The sequence below is a fragment of the Meriones unguiculatus genome, chromosome 7 (genome assembly GCF_030254825.1).
Source record: "Meriones unguiculatus strain TT.TT164.6M chromosome 7, Bangor_MerUng_6.1, whole genome shotgun sequence".
Taxonomy (NCBI): Eukaryota; Metazoa; Chordata; class Mammalia; order Rodentia; family Muridae; genus Meriones; species Meriones unguiculatus.
The window spans coordinates 4,002,994-4,022,701 of record NC_083355.1 but is presented as its reverse complement, the minus strand read 5'-3'; the positions used below and the strand labels follow the sequence as shown (position 1 = coordinate 4,022,701).

Below are 19,708 nucleotides of genomic sequence, written 5' to 3'. Positions count from 1 at the left end.
GTGTTCACAGCCAGCCAGGCTGAAGGAGCTGGAGGAAGGGGCTGGAGGAAGGGGTCACAACCTGTGAACACCCCACTAGGGTCACACAGCCCAGCCTGGTACCACGATGGAGTGCCCACACACCATACGTCAGCACCGCCAAGATGGAACCACCCATTTCACATCCTCCTTCTCACCAGATACATGTTCCAAGTTCATCCTGTTCCATCCCTTCTGCCCTGTCTCCTGGGTCAAGCCTTCTGATTCACTTTAAGTCTCTGTCCTGCTGATCCCTGGTTTAGTTTTCCGGCCCCTTTCCAATGTAACTCCCCTACCTGCAGCTCTGACCCTGACATCCCTGTTCAGAGGCCTTCTGTGCCTCCCTACTGCCTGGCCTTCTCAGCCTGGACTCCAAAGCACTCTAGACAGCAGCTACTTCATCCTTGCACCTCAGGGTACCAGGCACTCCAGCCAGGATCCACTCACTGAACTCAATGGGTTTTTGTTTGTTTGTTTTCTACAGAAATTGCTCCCTCTACCTGGGGTAGCGTAGCCACAGGCTCGTGTGCACTCCTTCCTCAGCCAGGTCAGAACTACCTGGGGTAGCACAGCCACAGGCTCTGCACCCCTTCCTCAGCCAGGGCAGAGCATGTCCTCAGACGTCTCCTTGGATCCCTGTGGATGGTAAACCTCATCCTGCTAGTCTGAGCCATCCTCAGTGGCAGCCACCGGCCTCATGTGGCTGCTGAGCATTGGACGTGTGGTCGGTTGGATGTGAGATAGGCTTCGAGAAGAATGCAGCGTGGATTTGAAAGGCTGAGCATGGAAGGAGAATGCTAAATGTCTCAACCCTGTTTAGACTGACTCTGCTGCAGCAAGAGGACCCAGGATCCAGCTGAAGGAAATCCATCCTTAGCGTGAACTTTATTGTACGCTCTCTCTCCCTCACACATTTTGTGGCTATTAGAAAAACCTGGGGGCTGGAGAGATGGCTCAGTGGTTAAGAGCACTGTCTGCTCTTCCAGAGGACCTGAGTTCAATTCCCAACAACCACATGGTGGCTCACAACCATCTCTACCCTCTACTGCCCTCTTAGAGCACTAATATGCATAAAATAAATAAATAAATAAAATCCTAATAACAAACAAACCTGTTACCACTACTGGCCCAAGCCAGGCTTGGCAAACTCTTTAAACAATTATTACTATTATTTACTCTGTAGCCAGAGGTTAGTCTCAAACTCACAGTGATCCTCCTGTCCCAGCTTCCCAACTGCTGAGATTTCGGGTGTGAGTCACTATGTCCAGCCGAGATTTGTTTTTCTATGGAGGGCTTGGCTACTCATGATCTTTGCTGTGGCTCTAGGGGCAGAGGGCTCGTGAGTCACACGGCCCCCTTACATGGAGTAGCCTGCTCCATGACCACAGACGAAGATGGAGTCGACTGTCCACGTGACAGCCCACTCTCCAGACCTTGAAGTGTGTTAACTGGCAAAAATTATTCCTAAAAAGGGTGGGATGAGAGGCCAACTAAAGTAGCCAACCTCTTGTTTACCAAATACAGACGTTAGGGAAATGAATACCAATTACCTGTCACCTCACAAAATGAACATCCCCCCACAAACCATCACACAATGCCTTTTGGGAAAACCAAACCAAAACAAACAAACAAACAAACAAACAAACAAACAGGGATCTGTCAGCAAAACTAGCCCAGACCCAGCTGAGACCAGAAGCCACAGGGGCAATCTCAGCACACCCAGTCTCTCCAGCAGCATGGCTCGCCAGGCCCCCTCTGGATGGCAACTCCAGCAGAGAAGATCTGGGGACCCTAAGGCCCTGCCTGGCTTACAGACCACACTCTACAGCAGCTTAAGAGTTTTACTCTCCAGAAGGTTCTAGATCTTCCCTGCGGGTTAACCATGAGACTCATGTGATGGCTGCACACTTGAACATGGCCCAGCCAAGAGGAAATGTTCACTGCCAGGTTTCAAAGGCCGGCTACAAACACAAGAGCAGACACTGTCATGAGGAGCCCCTGGCTCATGCTGGTACACGATGAGGTTAGAAAAGCTGGGAAGCTCGGGGTTAAATAAATCATCTTACTGGAAATCATCTCACCTGCTTTTTTATGTATGTGGGTGCTAGATAATTTAAACTTCCCTATTGCTCGGCACTGTGTTTCCGTGGGCCAGCCTCTGATGGATTCCTTACCTGTCACAGGCAACCAGATACATGGGCAACCATCTTCCCTGGCCTGACACGGAGACCTCCATTAATGCCCCCCAATACTTTTAGTTGGCCTTCCTGGTCTCCTTCCTCTGACACGCTGTGGCTTGGCAGAGACAATACAGCAGAGCTGGGAAGGAGCAAAGCTCTCTCCGCTGGCCGGATGGACCCAGTGGGTGGCACTGACTCACCTTCTTACTTAGGGACAAGTGGGGGAGTCCTGAGACACCCAAGGGACAGGGTTTGTCTTTCCTGATCTGTAATAAGGGTCTTTTCCACTCTAGAGATGGGGCCAGCCTCCTACCGTACCCCTTGAAGTGGTAGCTTCTGGGTGCCGTCCTCAGGGCCCTTCCCAATGCTGGGCACAGACCTTTGCGCATACCACGAGCCAATGCAGAGTGTCCCCCTAAGACGACGGAAGCCACAGAAATGGCACCTCACTCACCCTCAACTCCAAAGTGTCATTGGCAGCAGCCACCGGCTCCTCACATCTGTGATTCTGTTGCTCATTTCCTTTTGTGTCCCTTTAGTATGACCACTGGAAAGTCTCACATGCTAATCTGCACCAGGGGGTAAGAAAATGCAGAAGAGCCTACCCACATGCACAGTTCACAGCCATACACTCATATGTACTCAGGCACACACACTAACCATGCACACACGCGCACATACACAGACACACACACACACACACCACATACACACATCACACACAAAATACCACATCACACACACACACACACACACACACACACCACACACACCCTCTTTAGCATACGACTTGGCTCAATAAGGCACAGACAGTATTTGGGTACGAGAAAGTGTGTCTCAAGACAACAAACCCAATTGCCCACCTGTTGCTATGAGGCTGTGTACTGAGCAAGATGCCCTCCTCTGCCATGGCTGCCTCTGAAGGCCCTGGGCCTCAGCCCTGAGCTTCCTGAACCCACAGAGCCTCCCTGCAGCTCCCCATACCACAACCCAGCGATTTCACCCCGTCCACAGCTGCTCCTGACACACCGGTGCCTCTCTGGTCAGCTTTCCTCCCCGGCAGCACCTCACAGGCAGGGATGACCGCTGACCGGGGTTCAACTCAGCTAGTTTTGCTGAGTGGACAGACAGATGTCTGAATGTGTGTGGACAAAGGTGATGTCACCCGACTCCAGCACCTGCCATTCATGGGTCAGCATCCTTGCTTTTCAGAGAAGGAAACAAAGGCGTGACATCCTCTTTTTAGGGGTTTGGGGAGACGCTGTGGGGCCTGGCAGTCCCTAGGGACCCACTGTAGTGCCAGCTCTTGGGAAGATACGATGCCATCGGCCCTTCCTCTGGGGCATCCTGCCTGCAGGCACGCGGTGAAGCAGCCCCTTTCTTTCTCAATGTGCCCTAGAGACCGGCAGCAACAACACCACGCCCACTCCCATGTCCACTCAGGCCTGCTCATCTACCTGTCTCCGCACTGCTGTCTTGGTCAGGTGTGCAGGGACCAGGCTTAGAACAACTCAGATATGTGCTAATGCCACACTAGCTGACGTCCCTATAATACTCCAAGTCTGGACTGGAAGGGAGGCTTGGGCTGAGGGCAAATGTGGGTAAGGGTGCCAGGCGGGAGACCTAAGCTTCACGGCTCTCTGGGAAGAGGATGCACAATTTTACCAAAGAGGCTAGAGACACACCGATGGGGCGGCAGACAAGGAGGCCACCGGCTAGCTCCTTTCTCTCCTCACCCACTGGATGGGCTCTGACCAGGCCTTCACAATCAACATACATGCATGCTGTCTTAGGGGGACACTCTGCATTGGCTCGTGGTATGCGCAAAGGTCTGTGCCCAGCATTGGGAAGGGCCCTGAGGACGGCACCCAGAAGCTACCACTTCAAGGGGTACGGTAGGAGGCTGGCCCCATCTCTAGAGTGGAAAAGACCCTTATTACAGATCAGGAAAGACAAACCCTGTCCCTTGGGTGTCTCAGGACTTCCCCACTTGTCCCTAAGTAAGAAGGTGAGGAAGGTGTCCGGTGTTGCAATGTGGCTATGACTCCAGCACCTTTTATTCCCAACTCTAGACCTGAAATTGACTGCAGGCCCGGAATGGACGTGACTCTATGTAGAATGCTGGCCATGGCAATGGCACAACTTGACGTGTGGCCACTGGCCATGGCAATGGTGTTTCTCTGCCTTCTCTTCGCTCTATTCATCGAGATCTTTAGAGACCTCAGACTGTGGGGACACAAAGGCCCACCTAGGGACCCGGAGTTGCTCTCATTTCCTCTCAAGCAGCCACAGGCCTCAGCGCTGCTGTCTCTGGTGGGAATCCCACTGGCTGCAGGCAGATTAGTCCCAGCTGGCATCACAGACGCCAGAGTCTGGAGCTCAGGGGAGCACCTTAGTCTCCCGTTCAAGATTCATGTCCACCTGCGTTTCCTCCTGGAACTGGACTTACTCCTCTCGAGGAGATCCAGATGCCAAAGACCACCCCCCAAGCCATACAGATGACAAAACACATCAGATCTAGTCCCATCGGGGTTTGGTACCCAGTGTTCTCTCCACAGAACCCAGAAGATGGGTGGGCTAGATGTAGGGGGGGTGGCTACAGCAGGGTGATGGTGAGGCATGGTGGGAGATGTCTAGGAGCAGAGGAGAGTCCATAGGAGAAGATGAGAGAAAATGAACATGGAGGAGGGGAGAAGGGAGAGAGAGAGGGAGAGTGATGAGGGGGCTGGAGAGGCTCTGAAACAAGGAAAGCAGAGGGGAGGAAGCATGCCAGTCAGGACTTTAAATCAGATACACACACAAAATAAAGAAAGAAAGAAAGAAAGAAAGAAAGAAAGAAAGAAAGAAAGAAAGAAGTGATGAGAAGGAAGAGAGAGGCACAGTCTGCATCTCCTCCAGACAAGGCCCCAGCCCTGCTCACAGGATCAGCTGCCAGGATCACATGGGCTTCCTGGATCCCACACTGCCAGGAACTACAGTTGCCTCGACTGAGGGGCCTGTCTGCCTCAGGCCCTGGTGCTGCCTGACCTGGCCCAAGTCGGGTGCCAAGGGTTGCAGGAGCCTCCTTAGAGTTGGACAGAGGCCACAGCCAGGCTGCTGCAACAGCCACACCCTCTGCCCTCTCCTCAGGAACCCGATATTCTGCTTGGAGCCACCTTCAACTTGCTGTCCCTAGGGTCAGAAGACAGAGACAGAAGGACACTCAGGCAGGAATCTCATCCTTCACCAAGGATGGTGGCCAGCCATCTCCATGTTCCAGTGCCACGGAGCAGGCAGGCTGCTTCCCCTACTCACTGTTGCTGCAGCAGCGGGTGTCAATGATGGGACAACCCTTTCCGTCAGTGACTTGAATGGAAGACTTGGGCTGCAGCAAAGCTACCGGAAAATCCTACAGACCCCACCTACAGCAGGCAGGCACCTTCGACCTCCTCGCAGGCCCATGCCTGCCAGGGTGAGCTCTATCCCTGAAGGACATGGTACAGGAAATGAACGCAGGAGATGCCTCACAGAGCGAGAGCCTGACTCTCACCTCTGGGCAGATACCTGGTGGGCACGTGGAGATCCAAGCCTGCTTGGATCTGCAGTTTGAACGTTAAGCATTGAACTACTCTAAAATTCGCCTTCACGCTTGCTCCCTAGCTGTGGCAAGTCCTATGTCCACTGTCCATATTTATCCTAGTCCAGGCGCCAGAGACCCCTGCTTTACACCCAGAGAACCCCACTCACCCCACAAAATGAAGAGTCACACTCAGGACCTAAGACCCTTTGGTAGGCTACTTCCATTGTCCCCTGCTTTCTGCCTCTTTGGATATCCTCTTGGGGCAGGTCCAACCCAGAGACCCACAGGAAATTCAAGAAAGAGTTTAGGCCACCAGAAGCTCTAGCTAATGTCTTCTATTTTGTGCACAGCTGAGAAAGCAGCTGGGAAGGGAGGAAAATTCCTGAATTCCGGTGTTCATCAGAATGAGAGATGGACTCAGCCATGACTCTGGAGCGTGGGTGCCAGGCCAGAATCCAGGCTGTGCTGCTCAGCAGCTTTGCTGTTTTAGTGTGCTAGCTACCTGCTCCCTGCCTCAGTTTCCCCTAATCATTAGATATGCATAGGGCTAGCCTTCAGAAGGTTCTGGAACAAGCCCAAGCCTAAAAGGCATGGAAACCAAGGAAGGACCCACAGACCTGGTGTGGTCACTGCGGTTGCCAGAGGCAGTGGAGTGGACAGTGCGTCAAGACCAGACAGCTAAGACACAGTGCTTTGTCCCCATGGATCCCAAGGTCTGAGGACCCAGAGTCACAGGAGAGTTTGGGGGCTGTGACTCCATCGACACACCACACCTGAACAGCAGTGTCCCCTTGAAGACACGGCAGACAGGTGTGTGCCCTGTGCCTTCCCTCTTTCCGACAGCCGTGGGGTCCTCACCAGTGACCCATGCTGTCACTATGAGTGAGTGTGGCTCTGGGCCACACCAAGCCTGTGGGTGATACGCTAACAGCCGGGGGTTGGAGGGGGGAAGAACAGAGACTAAACGCCAGGAGCGTGCAAGGTGTGAGAGGCAGCGTTATGTTTGCTACGGTAATTAATCCTTATTAAAAATTGCTGTGATTAGCAGTGTTCCTACCTCAGAGCAAAGAGAGAGCGGTTATGAGTGAGAGTGCAGCTGCCTAATGAATCTCAGAACAGGCCCCAGGACCCCCACGTCCCTCCGTGCAGCTTTGGGCTCCGCTCCTGGGGGGACGTGCCGGTTATCGGCAACTCCAGGAAGCATACCCCGGGCTGGAAGGAAGCTTCCGGGGGCTGCCAGCACTTGCCACGACCAAGGAAGCTCTCTGGGGTTTCACCTTGACTAAGTAAACACACGCAGTCACCATCAACAAGACTCAGGACACAGCCTTCATGGCGGCTGGGCCTTTACCTCTCCCTGGATCTCCTAGGCAGCCCCTAGCTCCTTCTGAACACTCCCCAACCCTTCTGCTCTCTTTTTTTAACCCTACATGAAAAAAATGTATCTTTCTTGCCACGAACAACTTGCCATCTTGGTTACTGGTGGCTTGATAGAATTCCCTTTTATAGGACACTGTACCTTAGTAAGAAGGCAAAAACTGACAAAAACCCCAGTTTTTGAGCTGGGTCTTTTTTGCCCCTTGTCTCTGAGAGCTGCTTCTGCTGGGGGCTATATGGGTCCCCGTGGCAGCCCAGCTGATGGCTTGGAGTTTTTCAATGAGATCCCTCTTGCCCCCAAAGGTCACTATGATCAGCCCCATCACTTGCTGGGGACAATATACCAGGGATGGAAGACTCATGGTCTCTAAGAGGGAACAGCCCCACAGGGTCTGTTCTGGCAGCCCAGCAATGTGCCCAGAGCCTCACGGGGAGAAAGTCCTGTGGCAATGCCTTGTGGGCATTCTGGAGCAGACTGCTGAAGACAAGGGGGGAAAGCCCAGGAGGGCTTCTAACAGCTCCTACCAACCAGAGCCCAGCCCAGATGGCCCTACCCTGGCGCTGGTTAGGAAGGGAGAATTCTAAAAAGTGCACTTTGAGAATCCACAGTGTGAATTTTAGGATTCACCACCGCAGACAGCAGAGACTGACATATGATAAGAGAAGCTTGTGACAGATTACAGAATCGCGTGTCTCTGTGGGGACATGGCCTCATCATCCGTGCCCTCCCACGGCCTAGCAGCTCTCAGAAGGTAAGGGTTAACGGCTCTCGAAAGGAATGGGATTCTACCGGTTGAGGTTTTATCTCCTAAATTTCCAAGTCGAGAGACCATAGGTTTCGAGAGCCGGCCTGTTTAAAAGCTGCATCTTAATGCGCCTCCTACTACGTCTCTTGTCTTGCTTGATTTCACGTCTTCTGCTTCTGAGGGTAAATGTGCTGTTTAGACTGAACACACCGCCAGCATATGGCACCAGCATTCGCGTGCAGCGGACCCGCAGCCCCCATGAGGGGGCTGGAGGAGGGGCCTGCTCTCCTCTTAAGAAGTCTCGCCAGGTGCCGTCCAAGGTCCCTCCTCATGCGACCCTCCCTTCAGGCGATGGAAGGGGCCATCTCACCCCAAAGGTGGCCAGGGACAAGCTGGGTGCCAAGCTGAATGCCACTATTTGTTCTGTCATGCCCCGGACCACCAGAGCTCTGTGTGTGTCCCCAGAAAATGGCGCACCCCTAACAGCCAGATCTAGCCCCGAGCATGTCTGCCCCTGCAGAAGAACTGCGGATGGACAAAGGAAACGGGGTGCTTCCGAGCCTGGTGCAGTGGGCGCACAATGGCTGTCCCAAGGGGGTTCTGCTCTCACTGATGGCGTCTGTGTGGGCAGAGCTCATGTGAAGGCCTCTTGCCCCTGTGGAAAGCTGCGAATGACCAGCCAGGGTGCATTACCAAGCCCCAGCAGACTCTGGCTATCTACGCAGCAAGCCTTGATGGTGGATTCCCTCCACCAAAAGCTCAGGTCTGACCCATTAAGATAACGCTGAAGCTCCAGGCCTTCCTTCATCCTTAGCTCCTGTGTTTCGAGGTGGGGGAAGCATTTGCTCAAGGAAGACACAGGTGAGTTCTGTGAGGCCTCTTGCACCAACAGCAAGCCATGGACTGGTCTCCAGGACATTCACTCCGAACCCTTCACTTGACCCCTGATCCCGGAGCCCTGCTGCCAGGGGGTGCCCCACTTATCCCTGCACCTCCAAGTGGTCTCACCTGGCAGACAGAAGCTCACATCGTTCAGCCCCATTCCAGAGTCTCCAAGCGACCCTGGAAGGGTTGGAAGGCTGGCCTGTGAGGACCACCTAAGGTCTGTGACTCTGGGAATGACTAATGATGAGTGGAAATGTGGGGACTGGCCTGTGGGTCTGAAGCTCTCGGTGGCTCTTGTATTATTTCCCGAGAGCCTCAAATGTCACAGGTGGTCTTAGGAAGGTGGGACTCAGGACCTAGGGCTCCGGCAATAGGCCACCTTCTTCCTCATCAGTGTGCAGGCTCCTGTCTCTCCCTCTGCAGAGGCCAAGATGTTTGGTAATCCTTAGCGCAGACAAGGGACCCTGAGGTGGCCCAAGTCCCCAGCGGCCCAGGGCTTGTTGCCCTGGGTCAGGTTCTGGAGGCCTAGCTTTGCCATGTCCATGTTTCCTCCTACACTACCCCCCATGGTTCCCTGGAGAGTTCATGGAGGGGCATGACAGATAAGAGCCTCTCCTACCCCCAAGGGCTAGCCTGAGTCTCCACAAAACCTCCAGAGGAGGCCAAGAAATACACCTGTCCATTTCCAGTCAGCTGTGCACCCAGCTGTTTCTTCCTAGCCTGACCCTGACCCCCAACCAGCTTCTCCTGTGGGCACTCTGCCCTCTGCCTCTCTCCTTCATGCTGCCCCACTTCAGGAGGGGGTCTTATGGGAACCCTCTAAACGGGCTGAGCAAAAGAGCAGAGACAAGCAGCCAGCCGGAAGTTCTTAGTAGCCCCAGGCCTCCCCCAGGAGCTACCCACCCATGTGGGTCTACCAGAGGGTCAAGGTGTGAATCCACAACAGGGTAGGCCCCAGACCATGGCGAGGATGGGCAGGCCAGAGGTGTGGGCAGCCCGGGTGGGTGAGGCCAGGGTACCGCAGCCTCAGGACAGCTGTGGCGAAGCTGGTGCCAAGAACCGTAACCGGGAGGGCCTGGGGAGCCCAGGGAATCCCCTCTCTATCGCTAGCGCAGGCCTGGGGCCCCTGCACCGATTCCGCATTGGGTGGGATCGCCGGACCCCGCCCCCTGCGCCTCTGGCCAGCTGGCAGGAGGAAGCTGAGGCTCTCAGCGCACCTCCCAAGGGGGCATCCTGGGGGTGAAGGGGCCCCTAACCACTTGGTTTACTGTCCCCCAACGCCTGCCAGCCTGCGATTCCTGCGCAACCCAGCACACTGAAAAAGTCCAGCACCAGCCTCCTCTTGGGCCCCAGCTTCAGGGCCTAGCTTTTCTGTCCCACCAGGAAGGTGGCCCGCCTCCCCAGAGGCCCGGCGCGCGGTCCGCGCTGCAGCACAGCCGTGCTCCCCAGCGGCCACCTCCCCGCGGCCCCTGGGCTTGCGCGACGCGGCCGAGGAAGGAGCCTGATTACCGGTCCCCGAGTCCCCCGCGTCTCCGCACTAAGTTCCCCAAAGTAACCGGGTGTCCAAAACCCCTGCATCCTCCCCTTGGGCTTCCCCCGAGACTCCGCCAGCCGCCCCCTCCCGCGCCTTCGAAAAGTTGCGAGCGACGCCCCAAACTCCAGCCAGCCCCCCGACCCCGCACCGCTCGCGCCCTGGGCGCCCCCACGCTCCTCTGCCACTCAGGGGCGCAGTTCCCCCAACCCCAGCCAGGGCGCCATGACGCGAGGGGAGCCGCGGGGCCACCGGCGGCGGCGGCGCGGAGGCGGCCAAGTGCGGGGCGTGGGCGGCGGCGCGGGCCGCACGTGCGCGGGACCTGGGGGCGCTCGGGCCGGGGGCGCTTACCTGTTGGAGGTAGAGGAAAGCGGGCGGGCAGGGCACGGAGTGCGGGAGCATGCTGCCGGAGTTGGACAGCAGGAGGCAGCCCGAGTTCGCCATGGAGCACAGCATGGGGCGGCAGGGGGGCGCCCGGCGGCCGAGGCGGCTCTGCGCTCGCTGCGTCCCTCGGTGTGTGCGCGCGCCCTGCCTCCCGGGCGCCCTCCCGGTCTCTCCTCCTCCGGGCCTCCCCTCCCCCGCGTGGCGCTCGTTAAGAGGGAGGCATGGAAAGGGGAGCGGCGCGCCTCTGCCGGGGGCTGCCCTGTCCGGGCGGGGATGCCGGAGAGAGCGCGCGAGAGGATGGGAAGAGGATGGGTGCGATGCGCGAGAGGATGGATGTGGGGGAGAGGGGAGCCAGTCACTTTGGAGCCACCGGAGCCCTGTCTGCAAAGAGTGGTGCGTGTGCGTGTGTGAGTGTGCGCGTGTGCGCGCGTGTGTAGCGGTGGGAGGGGGCGTCCCTGGCGTACTCCAACATCAAACGGAGCCCCGCGCTCGGGGTGGGGGAGAGAGCCCGGCCTAGGACACCGTCGCCAGTCCTGCACTTAATCCCTCGCCCGCCGTCCTGCGCCGGCCGCCAGCCCTCGCCCCCTCCCGCGGGCCCTGCGCTCCCCTCCTCCGCCCGCGCGCAGCCTCTGCTCCCGGTGGCGGTGGCGGTAGGGTCTGGGACCTCTGTTGGCTCCCGCTGGTCTAGGCTGCGGCGGAGAGGACAGTCTCTGCGGCCCACCGACCGGAAGGCGCTCGTTCTGCCTGCGTTCAGAGAAGCGCCTCTCCTAAGGGAGGCCGGCTCCGCGGCGGGGAAGTCGGTGATGTAATGAGGGCATCTACGCAGAGGCTTCCGTGCTGGGAAGGCTTTTCCAGCTGCTCGGTGCCCAGAAGCCCAGCCAGAGCCCCGAGAGTCTTTCCTGCCCCTCTGCTGGCCTCCAGGCCCCAACAGCTACCTCAGCAGCCTGCCGCAGGCGCATGGTCCTGTGGACACTCAGTATGGGGGTGGGCAACAAGGGACAGTGGCCATCGGGCGCCCTTCTTGCCCCATTGTCGGGCAGTGCTGGGCAGAGGCCTTGATTTGCCCCTCACACCACCACTGCAGCCTGCCTGCATACGTCTGCAGCTTTCCAGCCACACACATGCGGACCTGCCCCCCTCACAGGCAGTTTTACCAAGACAAGCCACAGGTGAGCCTGGCTGGCATTGCACGATCCCCCCACTGCCACTGTGAGAGGTAGCCCCAAGGTGGGCACGTGCCCAGCCTCACGTCCTGCTTCCACATACTCCCCCCAAGAAGGGGCCCAGCCAGGTACCAAGTACTGCTTTGGGACTCAGCTGCAGTACCCAAGTTCTGCATTGAAGATGGCTGGCCTGGTAGTTTAAGTTGGGTGGGTCCTCCTACAGGCTGTGTGAGCTCAGCTGCAACTGCTTTGTCGTCTCTGGGCTTCCGTTTCCACTTCCCAGAGCAGAGGGCGGCTGCTTGTTGCCCTTGCTGTGCTCTCTGTGGAGTGAGGACCTTGACGAGGTGTCAAAAGATGCATGGCTGAGGGTGGCCCCTCTCCAGGCACCGACTGGGAAGTGACATTGTAGGGAGCAGACAGACATGTGCAACACAGAAGGCGTCTCATCAGCCATCCCTGACCCCCACGCTCACAACTAAGTAGCCTGCAATTGACCTTCCTCTGAGAAGGGTGCCGGCCATGCAGGCTGGGAGGAAGGTGGCCAGGCAGAGGAGAAGTGAGATGGGGCAGCTGGTGGCCCATGCTCTTCACCCCTTTTCTTACAGTTCTCTGGGCTGCTGCTGGCTGACTCAGGCAGAAGGTGGCTTATGGGTGTTCAAGGCCACCCTTGCCTTCCACAGGGATGGAAGGGATGGCCATGGGTTTGGTCTCCTGGTCCCAGATAGTGATAGCGAGTTCCCAGCGCCAAGGACTGGCACATATGGGGCATGATGGTTCAGGCTGTGTCTGTAAGCTGAGGCCTTGGAGGCTGACTGCCAGTGCAGTGCCCAGAGTGCCCACCTCCTGCCCCACATACTGCTGTGTAACTGCCCGTATGCTCCTGTCTGTCATCACTCCCTGCCCAGCTGCCTTTTCCTTAAAGGGGACTTGGGTAGCTCGCTGGTGTCCGCCCAATGCTCCCGTCGTGCTGCCACTGTCTGGGGTTAGGAGCTACTGGGGTGGCGTTCTCTTTCCTGGAGTGAGCACACTGTATGGAGGGGAAACCAAGTCTGCAGCCTCAGGCCCGGGAGCCCGCCTTGATACCTGCCTCCAGCAGCCCGCTCATCGCATGCAGGCCCCCGGGAGAAAGGAAAGAGCGTTAAGAAGGAAATCTCCAGAAAAAGCGCTAAAACAGCATGGCTGCCGGCTTCTTTCTTGGGACAAGGCCATGTGCCTGGTGCTTGCCACATCATGCTCTGGATGTGCCATGTTGCTCCAAAACAAGCCCGTGGCTGAGTTCCACAAATCCCATCCTCAGGGAGGTCGCTGCCCAGGGAGGGCCTGCCCACGTGGACCTCACAGGCTGGAATCACTCTCCCCACCTGCATCCCGTGCCGGACGGATGATTGGTCACTGCGTTAGCCTGGGCTGTGTGACAATCCCCATGCCCCCAAGATTCCTGAGCATTCTCCCGCACTCCTGAGGCCCTGTGGACCAGGGTACAAGGCCCTGAGTTGTGGGTGGGGGAAAGCCAACCCACCCAGCCGTATGCTAGGCTAGGCTACCCCCAGTTTTTCTTGGGTTGGAGGGAGGCTTCGAGCGGGGAAGAGCTGTCAATCCAGTGAGAATATTCACTACTTAAAAAAAGATACAGGAAAAAAAAAATATCCCATTCGCCCTGAATCTGAGAAGGGCCTTGTTAGGGAGGCACGAACTGAGCTGTAATTATTTCTACGCTCCTGGGCACCGCTATAAATATCAGGCAAGGGAGGCACCTCAAAAGGTTTGGGTGGCTTGGCTCTGAGCTCTCCTGGCTCCTTCCTGCCCCCATCCTGCACCATATTCCCAAGCAGGGCCTTTCCTGGCTGCGAGCGCTCCTCTTCCTCTTCCTGACACACGCCTATCCCGCTGTTTCTGGACACTTTGTGCCTCTTAGCTGTCTACCTTTGTGGAGTGGCATTGCCAGTTAGTGTCTGGTGGCATTTTGCCTCTTAAGTTAGTCTGTGTGTGTGTGTGTGTGTGTGTTTGTTTTGTTTTGTTTTTGTTTGTTTGTTTTTTTTAGCAAAAGCTAGGCCAATGAGTGTGGCTAAATGATGGAGAATGCAGTGTTGCCGCTGTCTCCCCAGTCTTTGGGAATTTCCAAGGATTCCCGTGGTATCTCCAGGTGGGAAGAGAAAGGCCTGCCACCCCTTGACAGACAAGCAATGGGGCTCCAGTCCTCAGTGTTGTCTCCTCTCTTCCCTCTGAATGCCTAGTCTGACCGTCCCCAGGCTCTCCCTCTGCAAGGAGGATGGTGTGGAGCTTGGCAGAAGTGTCCCAGAGCAAGAGGTGAGCTCACAGCCTCCGGCTGCAGCCTGGCTCTGCTGCGCCAAGCCATCATCTAGAAGCGGACTGAGTTCCCATGTGCTCTGCAGTGCCAGGCCTTCCTGCCTCAAACCTGGGCTTCCTGGCACAGGCTTGGACATGAGCAGTGGGGACCAAGGCAGAGCGGCTGAATCTATCATCCCGGTGGGGTGAGCCAGGATGGTGTGCCTCAGGGTAGGGGTGTGCAATGAGATGTGGAGTCACCCAAGAAGCCTTTAGTGATGTGACTCCCACCTGAGTCTCGTATCACTGGAGGGACACATTTCCAGGGAAAATTAACATCCGATTCTGCGCCGAAGGGAAAGAGATTAGAGTTGGGGTGGTGGGAGCCTTGGGTTTGGGGCTGCCCTTGGTTCCTTTGACACCCTGGACATGTCAAGTTGGGAAGTTCTTGAGTTTTGTTTGTTTGTTTGTTTGTTTGTTTTAATAACATAACAATGTCTGGTTTCTGAAGGAGGCATCCCCCATAGGTGTGGAGGGGGGTGCTGTATGTGTTTTCACTCTGGTAGGTGGACTTCCAATTCTCAAAGAAGGGCAGAGAAGCCTCTGCAAGGAGAGGAATGGGCCTGAGGAGCTGTCCGGAGCTGTCCAGCACATGACCAGTTGAGGGCTGAGGAGGCCGCACCGAAGGCGTCCAGCAGAGGGCCCACTCATACCGACTGGAAGTTCCTTTCCCAGCAGGCCTGTGAGAAGGGGCTTCTGAGGGGCTCCTACCCACCCCTGGGCTTCTCTGCCTCCCTGTGTCCAGAGCATGCAGAGAGAAAAAGCTAGGCCCAGTGCAGCCTGCTGTGGTCAGCACCCACCTTTCAGCTCGGCAGGGGGTCCCCCACGTAGTGACACCATCCCCCTGCCTCAGCAGAGACTGCAGCAAAAGTAAAAACCCTCGTGCAAAGGGAGTTTATTTATCTGTTTAATTAAGAGGCGTTTGCCAGCCACATTCGGCTCCATCCGTCTCACTTACAACCACGTCCCAGCAAAATTAAACATAATAAATACTGGGAGACTGAAAGCAAAGGGCACACCCGAGATATATGGGGAAAGCCAGAAGTTGCACAGGGTTGCAGTTATAGGGACATCTTTCTTTTGCAAGCGTCCCTCCCCTCGGGGGCCCAGGAGCCAGAGGACTGTTCCCAGAGAAACGGCTGTGGGTGCCTCTGCTTTTCCCACTCAGTGCTCTTGCCAAGCTTCCTTTATAGTAAGTGGGCCCCCAGGCCTTCTCCCTTCCCCTCTCCTGCAGAAGAGGAGTGAGCTCAGCACAGACTGTTCAAGTGGCAAGCTTGCGGCTCAGCACCTTAGGGCTAGGTGGGCAAGAGGCCTCGGCAGCAGCAGCTTTGACCAACTCCTTGGGGTTTCCTGCTGTTCCTGGGCCCTGCATGCCTGCAGAGGTGGCTGGCAGAGCCTGAGGAGAGGCCTGGAGAAAACATGACCCCAAACCTTTGATCATCTGTGTTAGCTGTGGTCAAGCCACCATTCAGAAACTGGGCCCAGAATCTCTCAGGAACTGGAAGAGGAAGCCAGCGTGTAGACCAGACTGATGGGGCATGCTGTCTGCCAAAACTTCCCAGGAGTAGCAGCTCTGGAAAAGGAGATGGGTGCCCATTGCTACCGATGGCCCAGGGTGACCATGCTTTTCATTTTATCTGTTCTTATCTCTGCTTTTCAAAGTGCCTCACCACAACCCACCTCCCGCATTGCTGCAAGCTGCACAGGGAAGATGTAATGATGCCCATTTGCTGCATGACATTCTTAGCGTCACAGAGGTGGCTCCCGGGCCACACAACCAGGAAGAGGCAGAGTCCAGCACGGAAAACCAGACTCCAGGCTCAGGGAATTCACGGAAGTCTTTGGCTTCCCTTTGACCGTGCTCTTTGGCACGTGCCCTTCTGCAGATATCCTCATCATTAGCCCTTGGCTTGCTCTCTCCTAACAGGATCAGCCCTCAACCAGAGCTGTTAATGGAACAGTCATTTGCAATAGCCCAGGCATCTACTAATCGTGCTGCGGCAATTATCTCCAATCTCTGCTTTCTCATTAGGCGGGAGGTTGCAGGGACCCAGTAGGCTGCTGAACCCTGTGATGGAACTGAGAGAAACTGCCGTTGGACTGGGTGCCTTTTGCACCTAGAGCTTCTGGCCCATCGGCCAGGCATCTTTACCCCACTCGGAGCCCTACCCACCACCCTAGACCTTGCACATCGTCTCTGCGTCTTAATATCAAAACCACAGATGACCAGAAAAAAGTCTGCGAATCATAAAAGCCATCTGTCTGCTTGGGCATGAAGACTCCAGCTCAATGAAATGAAGTGCCCTGGGGTGGCCAGGTTCCTGGTGCAGCTGGGGCTGAGGACAGCTGGTGCTAACATCACAGCAGGGTTTTTTTGTAGGCTACTGACATCCGGGGATGCTAGTGAGAGTTGCAAGGCTGGGGAAAGCCTGTAAAACTCACTGCCGACAGAGCTCAGCCTGGGCCCTCAGGTTGTCCCCGGCAACCCCACTACAGCAAGGATGCTCCAGGCAGCACCCACCTCTTCTCTGAGGTTCTTTATCCCAACCCCACCAAGCCTGGAATTGCAGGGGGTACCCAGAGGCACAGGCAGACAGGTCTACAAGAGAATGTGGGACCCCTGCTACTCGGTCCCTCGCCCTGGCCAGGAGACACTGAAGCCTTTCAGGACAGGTGCTGTCTTTTGTCTTTGTTTCCTTGAAGTGCTCTATGGAAGGAGCCCTGATGCCTCCCTGGGGAGCCCATCCGGGTTTTTATCACCATGACTGTCAAGGAAGTATGCCTTGTATCTTGATTTTATTCAGAGGACGAAGGCCTTGAAGGAGTAACAAGAGGGAGCAGAACCCACTGCCACCTCCACTAACTCCCGGGAGACGCAGGGGTCACCCACCAGGACTTAAGCAAAGCCCTGGGTAGAAGGAAGAGGCTGAGTGAGTGCAATACCAGCACGAAGCAGCGGGTAGGCTGCCTTCGGGGGTGGGCACCAAGCACAGGGCTGCAGTTGGGGCAGCTCCAGTTCAGCGGCTGGTGTGAACTGCCACGGAGTCCCATCGCAATCACGTCAAGGAGGCAAAGCGTTTGTGGTGAAGCAGCGAGCCTGCAGGAAAGGGTTGGGGCTTCCCTCTTCACCAGCAGGTCCAGGGCAGCTCTGCAGAGAGGCAGCCAGGGTCTTCTGTATTTAGAAGACCCTGCTACAAATGCTCTACAAAGCTGACATGGGAGGTCAATTTCTTTCTTGCTGTCAATTTTCTAAAAAATATCTTAGTCCACAGAGAAGCTAGTGGCCGTTTCTTCACTGTTGAGGGAGGAGAGGCCACATGTGACAGGCACAACCATCATCGTAGGGGCTCAGTATGCCAAGGACCGTGAAAGCCAGGTCCCTCAAGTGAACAGAGGAGGGTGAAATAGACGAGCCGTCTTCCTCCAGACCAGAAATGGCACTCAGTGGGTTAAGAAGCCACTCTGGCTTCCGGAAGCAGAAAGCAAGGGGGGGCTGGCACTGTGTTCTTTCCCTGCCATTCATGCCCCCTGAAGCCAGAACAGCGGCTCATTAAAAGCTCATTAGGAGCCCACGGCACACAAAGGTCCAGGGAGGCAGCAGTGTCCTGCCAAAGCTCATGGCCCTGGAGAGGCCGATGCACCGTGTCAGGCAGGCCAAGCCAAGCTGCAGACAGGAGCTGGGTGACAGAGCAGTGGCAGGCCAGGTAGGGGCAGAAGGCTATTCAAATGAAGCTTCATAGGAGCTGAGCTTGTCCCGGGACTCAGGGATAAGGATAGTCTTTGCTGGCAGACGGCAAAGAAAGAGACAGATGCTAACCCTTAGATTCTCCCTTCTCACCTCTATGGTAACAGGAGTCAAATATGAGCTCCTTTCTTGGGCCTTGGGGGAGAAAGGGCAAGGACTGTCAGGGTTGGGGGGTGGGCAGTCAGGATTCAGCCAGCATCAGCCTCGCCTGGCAGCTGAAAAGGCAGCACAGAAGTTCTGAGGTGAGCACAGTGTGAGTAAAAAGGGGGGCCATGAGTGCAGACACAGCTCTATAGAGGCTTAATGCCTGCCAGGGAATAGAGCAAGTGGCGTGTTTTGGTGGGACTGTGGGACTGAGCTTTCAATTAGGTATAATGCTCTGTCCTACTGAGTTTCCTCTGTTTCCCTCTCCATCCTGGGAGGACCCCTCTCTTTCCTGATCCATGCTAGCACCAGGGTCCAGTACTGTTTTGGCACGAACACAATTCCCCAGTGCCAAGGCACGGGGTTTCTGAGAATTCGCTGGCAAAGAGGTTTAGGGGAAGTTGGAGCCGGCTGCAAGCCCTGGGCTGTTCTCCGCGGCTCCCGGCCTTTCCTCCCACCGAGAGTTGCCGCATTAGGCTGGGGGAGCCTTCTGTTCCTTTTCTTACTTCCCTGGGATGCTGTGACTTTTGATTTCTGCTTGATTAATATACAGCCAACAGACACTGTATTTAAGGAGGTTCTAATTCTCTCAGGTCACCCAACTCGGGAGCGGCAAAGCCGTGAGGAGCCAGCCCCGCAATAGATCAAACACTGGGACCTTCAAATCGCTCCATGGCCCAATTTTTCATCGCTGCTGCCGTCTGATAACCCTTTCCGCTAGAAGCCAATCTCCTTGCTTTTCTGGGGGTGGGCTCAGGGGCTGGATGTGGATGTCTGTGGCTGAAACCTTCCTGGCAGCCACATGGGCAAGCTGGAAGGACATAGCATTCCAACCCTGCAAACCTTTCATCGCCAAAGTCAGCCAGCCAGATCCTGGGGTGCCTGCACCCTAGACTTCCTGGGCCAGACAAGGAATGTGTAAATGAATCTCTGTGGTTGGCGGGAGATGGGAAGTGGCTGGCCCTGCTGATTGCAACAGTTTATCAAAACATCTTCCTAGCCGTGCTAGGACCCTGCCTCTGTCTGGGGCCTTGCACCATCTAGGACCCTGCCTCTGGGGCCTTGCACCATCTAGGACCCTGCCTCTGTCTGGGGCCTTGCACCATCTAGGACCCTGCCTCTGTCTGGGGCCTTGCACCATCTAGGACCCTGCCTCTGGGGCCTTGCACCATGTGTCCACTCTCTCTTTTTCTAGAGCCAAGGGTCCCCTCCTCCGACCCACCCCGAGGCCTCCCTGACGAGGAGCAGATACTCTCAGGTAGGATTGCTCTGTCAATCTTTGGTGCCCTGGCTGTGGGCACTTCAGCCCCCATTCTTTTTTTTTTGTTTCCACTTTCTTTCTATTGTCTCCTGGAAGGCAAATGGTTGCTTTGCCTAGCCCTCGGGGGCTCGTGTGCATGGCGGGGAGCGGGGGTAAAGACACGCGTGCGAGCGCCATTTCCTCAGAAGCGTCTTTTATAGACCCAGTCCTTGCTGCAGTTTTGGGAGAGACCGCGGAGCAGCACAATGTAGGAAGATTACACTCAGCTTGTAAATTACTTCCCAGCTGGGGGCGGGGAAGGCGCCTGTTAACCAAGAACACAGTGCTCAGAGCAACTCTTGAAGAACAGGATCCTCCAGGACTCGCCTC

The 19,708-nt window shown here is 56.1% G+C and overlaps 1 protein-coding gene across 8 annotated transcripts in view; it reads right to left on the bottom strand.

Annotated features, from left to right (window-relative positions):
• The window catches only part of Rbfox3 (RNA binding fox-1 homolog 3), a 398,556-nt gene that overhangs the window by 66,749 nt on the left and 312,099 nt on the right, over window positions 1-19,708 (bottom strand). Inside the window, exon 1 of one of the 8 annotated variants that reach the window (XM_060386297.1) lies at window positions 10,648-11,565. The exons of 4 other annotated variants lie outside the window; for them this stretch is intronic. In XM_060386297.1, the coding sequence (XP_060242280.1) occupies window positions 10,648-10,752 (105 nt within the window). In that variant the 5' untranslated portion in view covers window positions 10,753-11,565. Of the gene's footprint in view, window positions 1-10,647; window positions 11,566-19,708 lie in introns of those variants that run through there. 3 more of the 8 variants (XM_060386296.1, XM_060386302.1, XM_060386298.1) reach the window with 3 other exon arrangements.